This window comes from Lytechinus pictus, chromosome 9, assembly GCF_037042905.1.
Source record: "Lytechinus pictus isolate F3 Inbred chromosome 9, Lp3.0, whole genome shotgun sequence".
In the NCBI taxonomy this organism is placed as follows: Eukaryota; Metazoa; Echinodermata; class Echinoidea; order Temnopleuroida; family Toxopneustidae; genus Lytechinus; species Lytechinus pictus.
The window spans coordinates 641,338-657,644 of NC_087253.1; the positions used below are offsets into that span (position 1 = coordinate 641,338).

A 16,307-nucleotide genomic window follows, 5' to 3' on the forward strand; every position below is an offset into this window, starting at 1 on the left:
TGGAGCCAACCACACAATCACAACCAAGAAGCTATGTGGTTGAAAACAACGAAAGAGGAATGTGCAACTATAGTTGCACAGGATGATCTGACGATCAACAAAAGCAAGCTAGAAAAGATCATTCGAAAAATGACGCCATGGAAAGCTGCCGGTCCAGACGGTGTGCAAGCTTTCTGGGTTAAAAGGTTCACAAATCTTCATGAAAGGCTGAGCATGCAAATGAACGAGATTGTCGTGAATGGTAACCCCCCTGATTGGATGACAAAAGGAAGAACGGTTCTCATCCCAAAGGATCCTACCAAAGGCAACATTCCGTCAAACTACCGTCCAATTACCTGCTTGCCGATTCTCTGGAAGTTACTGACTGGCATAATATCAGAAGAAATATATCAACACCTGGACGATCAAGACATACTACCATGGGAACAGAAGGGATGTAGAAAAGGAAGTAGAGGAACAAAAGAACAACTATGCATCGACAAAGGAATTATGAAAGACAGCAAGAAAAGAAAAACGAACCTCGCAATGGCATGGATTGACTACAAGAAAGCATACGACATGGTTCCGCACTCTCGGATCATCGAGTCTATGGAAATGTTAGGGGTAGCAGACAATATCAGAAGGTTCCTCATTACAAGTATGACGAGATGGAGAACTAAGTTGGAAAGTAATGGTGAAGTGCTTGGAGAAGTTGGTATCAAGAGAGGAATCTTTCAGGGAGATAGTCTATCTCCATTGCTGTTTGTGATGGCAATGACACCATTAACTAAGGTACTCAGAAGATCCAGGCTAGGATATGAGTTCAAGAGCAAGGCAAAAATCAACCATCTATTATACATGGACGATTTGAAGCTGTTTGGTAAGACACAAAGTGACTTGGAGTCTCTCATCAACACTGTGCGGATCTTCAGCGAAGACATCGGTATGCAGTTTGGGTTAGATAAATGTGCAATGATTACTCTCATGAGAGGTAAGCCAGCCAGTGACAACAACTTCCAGATGCCGAACGGAGAAGAGATCAGATCAATCGAAGACGGTGGTAGCTATAAATATCTCGGAATATTAGAGGCAGATCAGTTGAAACATCAAGAAATGAAGAAGAAGATTGAGGCAGAGTATATCAGGAGAATACGGAAGGTGCTCAAATCCAAACTAAATGCTGGAAACATGGTGAAGGCTGTTAACACTTGGGCAGTAGCCCTAGTGAGATATGCTGCTGGCATAGTCGAATGGAACAAGCTTGAACTCGAAACCCTGGACAGGAAGACAAGGAAGTTGCTAACTATGCATGGGATGTTTCACCCAAAGTCTGATGTAGATAGACTTTATGTGTCAAGAGAGAAGGGAGGACGTGGTCTGGCTGGAATAGAGGAGACTGTAAGATATGAGGAACAAAGCCTATACTGCTATATTGAAGGCCAGATGGATACCATCATGACGGCAGTCAAAGAGTCGATGAGGAAAGGAAAGGATGTGACAGCGAAACAGCTGAAGGCTGATCAAAGGAAAATGAGACTGGGAGGATGGAAAGAGAAGGTGATGCACGGGCAGCATTTAAGACAGACAGAGGAGTTTGCTGGACCAGAGAGTTGGCAGTGGCTGAAACGAGGAAGTTTAAAGAAGGAGACGGAAAGTATGCTAGTTGCTGCTCAGGACCAAGCAATTAGAACAAATTACCGAAGAGCCAAAGTTGAAAAGGAGCATACATCTCCCTCATGTAGAATGTGTCATGACAAAGACGAAACAGTGTCTCATCTGGTGAGTGAATGCAGCAAAATGGCACAGACTGAATACAAAGGAAGGCACGACAGAGTAGCAGCTGCAGTTCATTGGGGTCTGGCCAAGAAGTACCATTTACCCCATGCGGAAAAATGGTACGAACATCGGGCAGAGCCTGTAGTAGAGAACGACGATGTAAAACTTTTATGGGATTTTAATATCCAGACAGACAAGGTCATTGAAGCTAGACGACCAGACATCGTTCTCTTAAAGAAGAAGGATAAGGAATGTCTCATCATAGATATTGCGATTCCGGGAGACTGCAGAGCTTGGCGTAAAGAGGAGGAAAAGATACAGAAGTATAATGATCTGGCATGGGAGCTGAGAAGGATATGGAAGGTGAAGACGAAGGTGGTACCAATAGTCATCGGAGCCCTAGGAACAGTGACAACAAGACACAGAAGCTTTCTGGCTGTTCTAGGAGTCGAGGTGTCCTTTGAAACGATACAGAAGGCAAGCTTGCTTGGAACAGCTCATATCTTACGGAAGGTCTTGAATTAGAAAGAGAAGTAAACAATGAGAAGAGGACCCATTTGATAGAATATAGAACAATAACCCTAGATTTCTGGAAGAAGTTCGGTTGTTGTTTAATATACCAACAGAACATCAAGTTGTGGACAATGGAAATAATAATAATAACAATAATAATAATAATAATAATAATAAGACAGACAGAGGAGTTTGCTGGACCAGAGAGTTGGCAGTGGCTGAAACGAGGAAGTTTAAAGATGGAGACGGAAAGCATGCTAGTTGCTGCTCAGGACCAAGCAATTAGAACAAATTACCGAAGAGCCAAAGTTGAAAAGGAGCATACATCTCCCTCATGTAGAATGTGTCATGACAAAGACGAAACAGTGTCTCATCTGGTGAGTGAATGCAGCAAAATGGCACAAACAGAGTACAAAGGAAGGCACGACAGAGTAGCAGCTGCAAGAAGTACCATTTACCCCATGCGGAAAAATGGTACAAACATCGGGCAGAGCCTGTAGTAGAGAACGACGATGTAAAACTTTTATGGGATTTTAATATCCAGACAGACAAGGTCATTGAAGCTAGACGACCAGACATCGTTCTCTTAAAGAAGAAGGAAAAGGAATGTCTCATCATAGATATTGCGATTCCGGGAGACTGCAGAGCTTGGCGTAAAGAGGAGGAAAAGATACAGAAGTATAACGATTTCAAGGGGAGATTGACCCCAGCAGTAACAGAACAGTAAAACAAGGCCAGGCCTGGTAGGGGAAATCTGATCTCAGATGACTTTTGGGGAGGATAATCTTCCTGATTATTAGAATATAAGAATAACCCAAATCTAGGATAGCTCATTTTGAGTAAAAAAAAACAAAAGAAAAAATGAAATGATTCTTGTACATGTATAAGTTCAAAGAGGATTTTGTTCAATTTTCTTTTAATTTGGCACTTAAAGATGGAATTCCATGTTATTAATTATACATACACTGTAAGAGGTATAAGCAACAATATTCCAACTTTACTTAGAGATGGACTTGGTTTAGTTTATAAATACTCAATTGGTTTTACTCATCCACAAATGAAATATCCATCATATGAGTTCACCTTGTATGAAAAAGGAAAGGATTCATTTACAATGATATGTCATACATTATATGCATCTATGGCAAACACAGATAATTAATTTTTGCTTTTTTTTTTTTTCTGGGATCCACTCTTATATCCCTTCAATATGTTCCAATCCAATCCAATAGACAAATGTTATAGAGCCTTTTTTTTCATTAAACAAAGCACTGCACACACTACCACTCCATGTTTGGGCCACAACTACTCAGAATGATCAACTTAAGACCATGTAATCTATTGTCCTCTTTAAAGATGGAATTTAATGACTTTCTTTAACCTAGAGAAGACTGTCTTCACTGCCGCAGGTAGATGATTCCATAAATTTCCAGGGACCACATAGGACATTTCACCAGAACGTTTATTGCATCTACTGCACCATGAGCATCTTCTGGGCAATTCCATGAGATGGGTGCCATGGGGTGAAAAAATAAATTCATATTTTGGAACTTGTCACCCAACTAATTTTGTTCATTATACTTCTTGGCATAAGAAACAGCAATTTTTTTCCAAGAATTCCATCAAGAATTGAGAATATTGAACTTTGAACTCAACTTACAATTTTGTTGAGAAAAACAGTAAAAATTTACCTAAAGATTTCATTTGAATTAAAAAATAATTAAAGAATGGTCAGCTCTTGTTAAGTTGATTTTTAGAATGTATGGAGCATTAGTTTTGAGTTGCCAAATACAAAAAAATGTCTTTCAATCCCATGAGTGGGTAAAGAGCATGCCACCCCATCACTTAAACCAATGTAACGTGAGTAACGAAAAAACTGAAAAAGTTAGATTTTTTAAATATTCCCTTCCATTCAAATGTGCCAATGGAAATTATCTTCATACTCCTTGTACCTGATAAGAAAAATAAAGTAGGAGCTGTATACGTGTCATGGTATTACAATAAATGAGGCCCCAAAAATGTAACGTGAGTAACAATGTAACGTGAGTAACGATGGTGTAACGTGAGTAACGACATAAAATTGTGATATTGATATGATTTTCACAGGCTATGGTACAGTACCCTTTTACTGTATGACTGAGGGGTAAAAACAAAGAGTTTGGTCCATTAATGACCTTTAATGACCCTTTTGAAGTGGTCATTACTGTCATTAAAGAGAAATTTGCCAGATTTGGGATTAATGAGCACAAAATTAGTTCGATCAGAATCAAATGAAATGACCTCCCAGGTGTTTGTATAAAATTTTAAAAAATGTGCCAAATGGCTCTTGAAAAAAATGTGTAATTGCTGAGAAATAAGCAAAATAAATTCTATCAAATATCAGGCATTTTTCCAAGCAATATTGATTCACTGTCCCACATATGCTTTTCTGTGTTAGTGATCAATTGTGTTGTAAGTTTTCAGCTAAGATTTCATGATTTCACAAAGATAAGTTTATGTTATTGTAGCATATCTAGATCTATGATAATAGAATGACAATCAACCTTGACTTTATAAAGACTTTCTCGTGAAATAATTGTTTGCTGCAACTACATGTACATTCTCTTACCATTAACATAGATAAACCAGATGTAGCTAATATTTGTTGCCCTTTCAAGTTTACTGTTCAGTTTTAAGCCTTTCTCACGACTTTTCATCAATAAAGATGAATAAATTTGTATCTTTGGTTGTAAGAGTCTGCATGATTTGCATATTTATAGCCTAATGTTTAAATACCAACACTTAACTTTGGTGCATTGCTTTCATGTACTAGAAATAAGTAAGAAGAATAAATTATTAGCCTGAATAACAAATAAATACACTTCTTCATTTCATTTTAGTGTGTTAAAGGTGGCAATTTCTGTTTTCACATGCAATTTGCATTTTTTTGAAGGGGGAAGTGATATTGATAAATCAATATGATGATTTTTTAACCTTGTAATGCAATAGATAGAAAGTATTGATCAGAGTTACTCTATTATCTGTTTAACACATAATTCTACTCCCTTAATCTTTAAGCAAGCACATTAACTTTATCAGATATGTTTGCTTGATATTGTTTACAGTACAGTTAATTCATTCATGGGATTTCATGAAAGAGAAACATAGGCCTACACTGTTTAGAGTATATAAGTTCATGTGTTAGGTTGGATCAGATTGCATACAAATGTGGTGTGGAATCTAGGGAAATATTTTTTGAATACTCATGTTGCACTGTATGTTACTTCACGATTATTAAAATCTTCAAACGACTTCAATTCAAGTGTCTCCTGACTCAGTGATTCAGAGAAACTTGAAAGGAATTTCATTTTAAGAGAATAGAATTAAAGAAGAATATTTTTCACTCCACATCACTTACAAAATGCATGTATTATAATTAAAACTGACATCGTACTTGTATGTGAGGTAATTTTGCTTAATTGTTTCTCAAGAATTACTTTATACATGTAGCCCATTTTATATGGCCTATAAAGTAATTCTTGAGAAAAGAGGTTAACAAAACTGTTCCATTTCATGCCTAAAATAATTGTAATAGTTAATTACATCTAAATATTCACTTTCAAGCAAATATTCATGGTCAGGAGCATGGCAATAAATAATGTTAAATATGTAACGTGAGTAACGTGTAACATGAGTAACGCTAATTTTGGTAAATTTGTCAAAGATGTGAAATGTTTCAAAAATTCTGAGCATCTACATTTGTGAACCTCTATGCCAGTTATAAAAATCATAAACCCACTACTTGTTATTCCACCCAGTATGAGGACACTTTTTGAACAAAGTCTTGTTCTTGATTTATGTGGTCCAAAAATGTAACGTGAGTAACGAGAATTTGCTTGCCTATATCTTCTGGATAGAATTGTCAAACTAAATTATGATAATACACCGAGGTGTATTAAGATATCATAAACCTTGTACAGAAAAGAGAGATTGTCAAACCCTACAGTAAGCAAAATATGGCAATTACAATATGCTAAGGTGCCTAAATTGTGTAACGTGAGTAACGTGGAATTGCCCTTCTCATGAAAAATGTTGAAGCATCACAAATTAGTATCATTGTTATCATGATCAATATTACTACATGTATTATAGTTATTATTATCATTATCATCATAATCATCATCATTATACACATACCAATGCATGTACTTTCATCTTGGCTTAGCGTAAAACCACTGTAGCAGCTGCATGTATATGATCCATTGGTATTAGTGCAATTGCCCTGGTCACAAGGATTAGTTCCTGAGCATTCATCGATATCTACAAACAAAGAAAAAAAATTATCAAAGTTTGAAAACCTGTAAACAAACATTTGCAATAATGAGTGCATTTTCACGAAGTACATGTACTTTATTTTAGATGTTCAGCAAAGATAGACAAATTAGGAAAAATCACTGTCCAACTATTAATAACTAATAATATCCAAGTCCTTTGGAAGCGCATAGAGACGTTATTCATAATTGTGATATGCGCTATACAAGAACGGTTTATTATTATTATTACACGATGAAGGCAAATTTTCAGAGTTGTTGGACCTGCAAACATGTTTCCCCCTTACTATGTGAAACTCTATACTCCCTTTTTCTACAGTCACATTGGATCAAGTACTCATTATACTGGGTGTAGACTGAAACCCAACTTTCATGATCCAGAGCTGCCAACCTGAACACGAACATCTCAGTATTTTAAATGCTGAAAATCAGTATTTTGGTGAGGAAATCAGTATTTTCAAAGAAATACCATAGCACAACACATAAGACTGAAACTTCAGAAATCAGTATTTTGCACGAAACCATCAGTATTCTTCTCATTTTCAGTACTAAATACAGAAAATCAGTACTGTTTAGCAACTCTGCATTATCAATGTGAGAAATCAATAATCATAAAAGATATATAAGTATGATTAATTAACATTCCAAAGATACTCAAATTAGGTTTCTATGTACAAGCTTTACTAACAAAGTGGTGCAAATTAGCAGGAGATTCACTTTATGTAAAATAGGCTAATTGTAAGCAAATTATCAATTTGCAACATCAACATCACTTCCAAAATGGGTCATATTTAAGTGTTTGAATTGAAATTACTCTATATGACCAAAGCTGCATGTTATCAAACAAACACAAAAACAGATGAGACACAAAGTGTTAAGGTTTTTATATGATATTATTCTTTTAATTTTTCATTGTGTCCTCTGTAGTGAGCATAAAAGTTAACAAAGTTGATTTTTTTTCACGCTATTTTCCTCAAAATAGTGTTAAGTAAACCATGAATTTTAAAAAGATTTAAAAAGATATGATTTTGGTTGTAACTGATTTCACATTTTTTTTCTCAGGAATTAAATATTAAACATAAAACAATTAACTTATTTACACCCACTAGTTATGAAAAAAAGAAACCCTCCAATTTAAAGTTTATTCCTCCTTACACTTCATTGGGATATTATGATGGAAAAATGTTGAGTAAGCTGATACTTCAAAAAGTCGGAATGATGTTCATCAAACTTTAAATTATCTATAGTTATGAAGTCTACAAATATATAACTGATGTTTAGCTATTACAGCCATGCAAGAGTGAGGAGTAATATCACTTTACATTTTACTCAATGTGAAGTGATAAATATTAATACCACTGACAGATAACTTTGGATTACATACCTTCTTCACACATAGTTCCATTGTAACCATCTGGACAAGTGCAGGTGAAGTAGTTAACCCCGTCCGTGCAATTCCCTCCATTCACACAGGGATCCGGTAAACAATCATCAATATCTAAGTTTTAAAAAAAGAGAACTCACAATAGAGTTTGTATGATGAAATAAAAAAAAAACTATTAAATATATTTTCAAATGCTTGAAGTATAAATTACTAACAAACTTGTACATGTACCTTGGCAAACCCAAAGAAAGGTTAAAAAAAGGTTGAATTAACAAATTTTGGTTGGTGAGGATATCACACAATACTCAATGTAGTGTACATGTCAAATATTTAGATCATAAAAGAAATGGAAGACAATTTTATTTATACAAAGACCTCTTACATGTATCTCTGAACTAAATCATCATGATTATCAAATAATGCATGATGTCTGTGACTTTTGAATGCCCATCAAACTTTCATCCATTCACCTATATTATCATTTAGGCGTCAAAGTAGAAGCTCTAAATATCATGGTTATCTAATTATGAGGAAAAGCAATTTTTTAAAAGATTTATATATAAGCACAAATTTCTTTTTATTTTGCTCTATGGTGAACAAAGTTCATATTCATTTCTATTACATTAATTCTTTTTTTTTACAAAACACTGAATAAGATTATGCAATTCAAGATGAAAATAAGAGAATGATATAAAATTCACATATGTATAAAAAAACACTGCAATAGCATTAGGTATAAAACCACATATGTCATGTCAAGACAACTCACATTTTAATATAAGATTTAATATAATGAGAAAAGTGTATAATGAATTCGGTCATTAATATATTTCATTAAAATGAAATGACTAAATAGGCCTATGGATACTCACTGTTTTCACACATAGTTCCATTGAATCCCGCCACACAAGAACAGTTACCGTCTATACATATTCCACCATTCTCACAAACTGAATTACCACACTCAACTAGAATGACAGAAAAGAATAATGTTTGTATCATAAAATATAGATGATGTAAAAATATCATTTATCACATCAACATTGTATAAGGATCCATCATAAATAAAACAAAAATCACAACTCTTGTATACTCTGGGTAGCCACATCAGTTATAGCTGATCTTCAAGTGGACCTATCATTACCCGTCTTCATTCTGATACATTAAGCACCTGATAAGAAGGCACCATAGAATCAGCCAGGTATCAAACCTTCCATTCATGAGGCAGGAGCTCTATCGTTGAGCTATCATGTCCAGCAGGCAATCCTTGAAAAAGACTAATTTGGTTGCATTTACTTTTTTTCAAAAGAAAACAAACGTTAATAATATAATATTTATGATGGCCAAAATAGTCAAATTGACTGGTTGCCAAATAAAAATAAGACCCCCCCCCCCCGTTGTCTAATCAGTTTGTTAATAGTTGGTGAAGAAATCAGCTTTGGGAAGAAATGAGTACACAAACTTGGGACATGATATCGTTAAAGGAAAATATGAATATTGATAAAATTATATATATATAAAAAGCATGGCATGTATACATATAACAATATACATGTACACATAAAACTTCAATAGAAGAAACACATAAATCCATAATTTATCCATAATTTATTGTTCGAAATAGACATGAAATGAAATACATAAAACTTTAACAGAAGAAACACTCATTTTTCCTTATGTTTTTTGGCTGTGTTTCATTAAGACTTTTTATAACAACAAATGCACAATTCCTATAACAAGAACAATCAAATTGAAGGATTTCCGTTGTTTTAAACTGTTATCACACATTTGTTATTATAATAAGTTTTATGAAAGGGGCCCCTGCAGTCAGGTAATTCAAGATCAACTACAAGAGACATCACACATTAATTTGAAATGCTATTTGGAATGACAAACTATCCTATACAAATTGCTATAATCTTAGTTTTTTTGTTTTTCATATCAATCAGCTGAGACTAACAATTTCATTTTGGAGATATTATCACAACTGGTATAGGATATAAAAATAGAGTTATGTAATACATACCATCGCATGTACTGTTATCAGAACTTAACTGAAAACCAGCAGTACAGTTGCAAGTGTAAGATCCATCAGTATTATCACATGTTCCATTGACGCAGGGATTGTCCCCAAGGCATTCATCAATATCTAGAACAAAAAAATAGGAATAAACCACGAGAGAGAGAGAGAGAGAGAGAGAGTAAATTCTACATTGTGTTCATACTGTAAAACACACAGGGATATCACGTTCACACTGATAAATATGGAAACAGTGTGAATCATATCCCTCAAGCAAATCCTCTTCCACACCACTTGTTTTTTCAATGTCTTCTTTGCCCACCCCCTGAATGTGGGTTATTAATTCATCATTATGCAATGTGTTTTGTGAACGTTAATGTAGAGCAATTTGAATGAATTATACGAATGGAAAGCTAGAAATTCTCTACTTCAGATGGGCTAATTAAGAGAATAATGAAAATTGGGGGGTTCTGGAGACAGCAGGCTACATATGGAACTTTCAAGAGATAGTATTGCTGTTTGACATTCAGTACCATTAGCAAAATACCTTTTTGGTCACTTTCTTTATTCTTAGGTAAATGATTTTGACATAAAGAGGGCATCAAATTGATTTAATAGATTAAATAAAAGAGAGTTTAAGCATCACTCTGATATGTCACATATTCAGTGGTTAGGCATGTAAAGACAATATCCCTGTAGAGTGAGCACTATATATACATACCAATGCATGTACTACCATCAGGACTAAGCACATATCCGTTGTTACAGTTGCATGTATAAGATCCCATGTTATTCATGCAATTTCCATTTACACAAGGATTACTTGCTTGACACTCGTCAATATCTAGATGAAAAATAATTAAAATAATTCATTCTTGAAAAACAAAAACAATGGTTATGTCATTTCATGTTTACTGTCACGAACCATTTCAATTGAAACATTTTATTCAGCAAAGACAGAATGAGAATTAAATTCTAAAAACAATTGGGAGTGAAAATCAAAATACAGATTTAGGGCTTGCAAAACTTGTTTTCTCTCTCTTTCTCTGTTCAAAAATATACATTGAATCAAAATCAAATTTTTTATATGTAATATTATAAAAGTATAAAGCTTGTGATCAACTTTCCAAACTCCATAAAAAATCCATACCACTTCAGCCAACTTATTAATGACACTAAATGCACTCTGCAGAGTGCCCAAGGTGCAACAAAAAGAAGGAAGAGAGAGAGAAAAAAATCTGTCATGATAAAAAAATGAAGAATAGGAAGCATTGAAAAGATGTGTTAATTACATGTTTATTCCTCCCAGTTTTACATATTATATACAATCATATATCCTAAGAATTAATGTTCCTCTGTTATTATATTTCTTAAAATAAAGCAACTATGTAAGTAGAGAAGGAGTTTAAAGTATATGGAATGTAAAGAATTAAATATGTATATCAGTAAATAAGGAAATGCATTGTTATGAAAAGTAAATGAAGGTTGTGGAACAAGAATACATCCTGCTGTTGCTCAAAAAAGTTGTCAGATCCATCAACTTAAGTCATATTTTGATATTACAAAATATGCAATCACATATTTCAGTTCTTACATCAAAGTTGCTAACCTGTACAGGAACATTTCAGTATTTAAAAGCATAAAAACAATGTCTGATTTAAAAATCAGTATATTCAAAGAAATAACACAGGAAAGTACACAAAGCTGAAAATTCAGAAATCAGTATTTTGCATGAAACCATCAATATATTTCTCATTTTTCAGTAGGTAATACTGAAAATCAGTACTAGTTGGCAGCTCTGTTCAATGAAGATATTTAGATTTTAAAACTCTTAAAGAGCAAAGAGCATTACACCTTTTAATCTTTCTCTCTATGAAGCAAAACATACATATCTAGTTTTATTGATTTCTCCATATTTTTTGCCACATGTCAATCAAATACAAAACTTATTATAAAGAAGTAAAATACAAAATATATAAAGCTTTACAATCGTAAGTTAAAGAAACTTAAAGTAAGGCATATTGATTGCAGTAAATAGGCTCTAAACAAATAAGTGACACAAAATAGATAGGCATGTAATAAGGAGATATTCTGTAAAGGAAATATCTGACCCCTTATATGTGGGATCTCTGATTGTATGATTTGTCTCTCTTTCTTATTCATATTTCAATAAATGTAGTTTTCTAACAGTTCAAAAAGTGAAGTAAACCTGGAGAAAATGAACAAATTGATTGTTTAATGGACTTGCATATCAGTGGAAGAAAAACTTAGCTTGGGAAATTATAAAAACTGAAAAGTGACCAGAAGAAAGAGCATTACAAAAATAAATAGGTTGCCAAAGATGACAAGGTAAAATAAAAGGGCACAGAAGACCTCATAGTAATTAGTATTCTAATTCCCCAATAGTTGAGTTTGACAAAAATATAACTGTTTACTTTATAATGGATCATTGAATTATAAATATAAGACAGAAATTCATTGCACACTGAAATACAGATTATTGACCTGACTGATATATAACTCTGGATTAAATACCTGTTTCACACATTGTTCCATTGTAACCATCTGGACAAGTACAGTTGAAGTAGTCAACCCCATCCGTGCAATTCCCTCCATTCATGCAAGGATCTGACAGGCATTCATTGATATCTGTGTAATATCAATTCAAACAACAAAATATTGTACAGAAATTACAAGTTATTTTTGTATCCTGAAAACGATGCATACAGATTCTTATTGACTCAACCTCTTTCCATACCTGAACTTTCTGTAAAGAAATTCACATTCGTGTTGAATTCACAAAACTACCCGCAGTGATCTTTGAGGTATTTGTACATTAAATCTCAAATATCAATATGAAAATCTGGAGAGACAAATAAAAATACAGTCTTACAATAAGCCGCAATTGATCCGATCAATCGCGACTACGGAAAGCCAGCAAAGTCAACATATGAAATGTATGTTTGTTCAAATTTTTTTCTAGATATGAATGTATATCCATTAAGTCATTGATTTCTTGACAATTTTGTGTTTTCCTTTGTTTAAAAAGCACATTTTGCAAATTTCCTGCAGAAAAAAATTATGACATTGATGGATTTCCATAGAGTTACGATTGATTGGATCAATCATAAGTCTTTGAAAGACGGGGCCCAGATATGCTTATTGGCAGAAAGGTAAACTTGCTAAACCATTATTCTTAATTTTCATGAGAAACCACAATGTAGCAATATGCTTAACTCTTTACACGCTGAATACAATTTTTTGGGGAAAATAATGACAATTGTTTCCATGTTATTTTCTTTAATTCAAGATTTCCATATTGCACCATTGATACTTATTATCATTATAAAGATGTTATCCAAAAACTATTGCCTTTTATTTGCTTATCTAATTTGAAGGTATATAGGGAGAAAACTAATTATTACGATTGTTGAATTTAATTGTGCGAATGTGCAAGATTGCAACATCAGCGCGCAAAGGGTTAAGAAGTACAGGGGAAAAGAGGACCTAATAAGAACCCAGGTCTTGCGTAACACTAGTTCCTCATAGGATTAAATACATGTACATCTTGTAATTTTTCAACAAAAGTAAAACAGACTGATATAGCAATTAACTTCTAAAAAAATATAAGAAGGCAAAGTGAATAAAACAGCAAGGAAGATAATGAACATAGTAAACCTACATCCCAAAACCTGGATGGATAAAAGGACATTTCATCTTTTTGAGGGGGCACATCTGATTGTGCAGACATTGATTCTAATCAAGAACTGCTTTGAGTGTTATATAGATTGGGACCAACAAGAGAACCAAGTAACGGTGATTTAATCAAACAAATATGAATAAACAAATGAGGGTCGTTTATTTGAATCCCCACCACGGCCTAGCATCCTTTGTCAAGGCATCAATCCACACTTCACCTACGTGTTAAATGGGTACCCGGTAGAATGCAAAAGCCTATGAAGTATGATTAGCAATTGATTCTCGGTACTCTTGTTGGAATGCTCCCCAGGGAGTGGAGAAAGTGCATACATTGTGTACAGGCATGTCAGGATGCGATGACTGTAGTAATAATAATTACAATGTAAAGTGCTTAGAAACAAAGAGTAATAAGCGCTATATAAATGTAACTACATGTATTATCATTAAAACATTGTACTAGTTGTTAGGTGAATAAAAGTAATGAATAAAAGTAGTAATAGATACATCAATTAATTCACAATATATCAATAAACACATAAACATGAACCATTAATTCTAACCATGGCTAATACAAAAAGACAAACAAAAATAATTAATAGACAAATAAATCAACAAACAAACAAATAATGCACATTAAATATCAATAAAAAAACATACCATTTTGGCATAGATCCCCATTGAAACCAGCCAGGCAATCACATGGGTCTCCTGAAGTAGTACAAGATCCTCCATTCTGACAATTCGTCTGATCACATTGAACTATTCATGTCAAAAATAGAAAAGATTCCCTGTACTTAAATCATTCAGCCGATATTAAACTTGACTCCCAGAGTCCTACTTTTACCCAGGAATGATAAGGGTCTGGGAAAATCTATCAAGCACTACCGTACTTTATGAATAATGCCCCTTTACCTGCCATTAGAGTGATACAGACTTCTGTTGTCTCCCACATGATTTTAAGAAGTGTAAACTAACAATAAGCTAGTTTAATAGAAAATATGAAAAATCAGAGCAAAATACAGATAACTTTTAGATGACAATCTGTCAAATAGCAGAGTTATGAAGTCTTAAAGTTTTGATTCTGTAATGTCACAGGTGTGCAGCTCCCCCGTACCTCGTGTGATATGATTTCCCCTAGATAACCTTTGACCTAACCACCTTCATCACCACTAATGTGGTATTACCCAAGGATCATTTGTACCAAATACGAACGCAATTGATGCAGAAATTTAAAAAAATGAGAGCAAGTCAAAAAAAAAACTTGGAACATTTTTGTAACAGACCAACAGACGTGAAGGAAAACTGATTACTAGGTCTCTGCCGAATTTGGATCAGGCATGACAAAATATTACATGAAAGGGAAATTTCATAAACTGATCAACCTTTTTGCACGTGCTACCTCCATATTTCTCTATTCTTATTTCACTTCATAATCTGCTGTATATAGTCATAACTTGAGAGAAATACCTCATTTAATTTGAACTAGAAAAAAGAGACAACAAATAATTCAATAATTTCCACTTATATGGGTCACACATAGATAGGACTATTACATGTATATGGAATTGTGCCAATTAAGCAAATGATAAATCACTAGAGACATCTCTTTTCTTAAATTATATTAATTTTGGCAGAAATTATTATCAAATTGTTCTGGATTAGCTGTGTTTGATCTTACCATTTATTGCTATATTTGCATCAAGGGTTTGTCCATCAGCTGATAAAGATCCACTAAAGTTGTTGGCCATTTCAGTTAAAGTTAGTGCAAGTCCGTCTGCAGTATCTTGGGTGCCAGCACCCAGTTCCATTTCTATATCAGCAACCACACTGCCTTGGCTAAATGCTATCACAATGCAATTAGACGCTTCCAGCTGTTGACCCAAGAGGTTCCTCACATATTCCCTAAACTGATGTGAGAGATGAGAGAGCATATACAAAATGTTATCTCCTGTATACCTGGACCCATCTCCGGAAATCCAGTTAAACTTTAATCCCCCCCCCTAGACGGAACAGTTTGAGTTAAAATCTCTCTATCATTTTTTCAAGTAATTGTGGGAAATTTTGTTTAGACAGAGAAAGGAACTATTCATTCCCCCTTTATTCTGTTTTTAATTCCAGGAAGGCTTTAAAGCAATCATGAATGACATGAGTTACCAAAGATTTTTTTTCAATCATTTGTATTGGTGAAATGAAGAAATAAATTTTAAATACTTACCACAAAACAGAATTTAATTTCTAATTCCACGAATATGGCCAATGACCTATTAGTCAAGTCTGTAGTGTATACTAATGGTTCTCCATTTAGTGTAGTTCCTGTAATATTCACCCTCACTTTACTCGTTGCAAGGTCATTTGTGATAGCTAGATAAACAAAAAAAAGTAGTTGAAAAAACATCTTGCATTCTTTACTTAACTAAAAAACAAAATAAATGATTTAAATTCTTTAACTTGTCGGCAAAACCCCCTTAGATAAGCAGATAAACAAAGAAAACTGACTGGCAATTTACTGATACAAAACAGCATTTTATATTCTTTAAAAGTATTTCAGTCATGAAAAGGAAAGCAAAGGAAATAATCATTGTTTTTTGTTAAATTTGCATCAATATTACTTGGAGGAGCTGGATAA

At 33.8% G+C, this 16,307-nt stretch overlaps 1 protein-coding gene across 1 annotated transcript in view; it reads right to left on the reverse strand.

Moving 5' to 3' along the window:
* LOC129268468 (fibrillin-1-like) overlaps window positions 1-16,307 on the reverse strand; it is a 137,315-nt gene that overhangs the window by 46,915 nt on the left and 74,093 nt on the right. The window contains exons 39-47 of the mRNA XM_064104441.1: window positions 15,897-16,042; window positions 15,360-15,588; window positions 14,339-14,440; window positions 12,518-12,631; window positions 10,704-10,826; window positions 9,989-10,111; window positions 8,835-8,930; window positions 7,963-8,076; window positions 6,445-6,567 (exon numbers count right to left, since the gene is read on the reverse strand). Coding sequence (XP_063960511.1) covers window positions 6,445-6,567; window positions 7,963-8,076; window positions 8,835-8,930; window positions 9,989-10,111; window positions 10,704-10,826; window positions 12,518-12,631; window positions 14,339-14,440; window positions 15,360-15,588; window positions 15,897-16,042 — 1,170 coding nt within the window. The remainder of the gene's footprint in view (window positions 1-6,444; window positions 6,568-7,962; window positions 8,077-8,834; window positions 8,931-9,988; window positions 10,112-10,703; window positions 10,827-12,517; window positions 12,632-14,338; window positions 14,441-15,359; window positions 15,589-15,896; window positions 16,043-16,307) is intronic.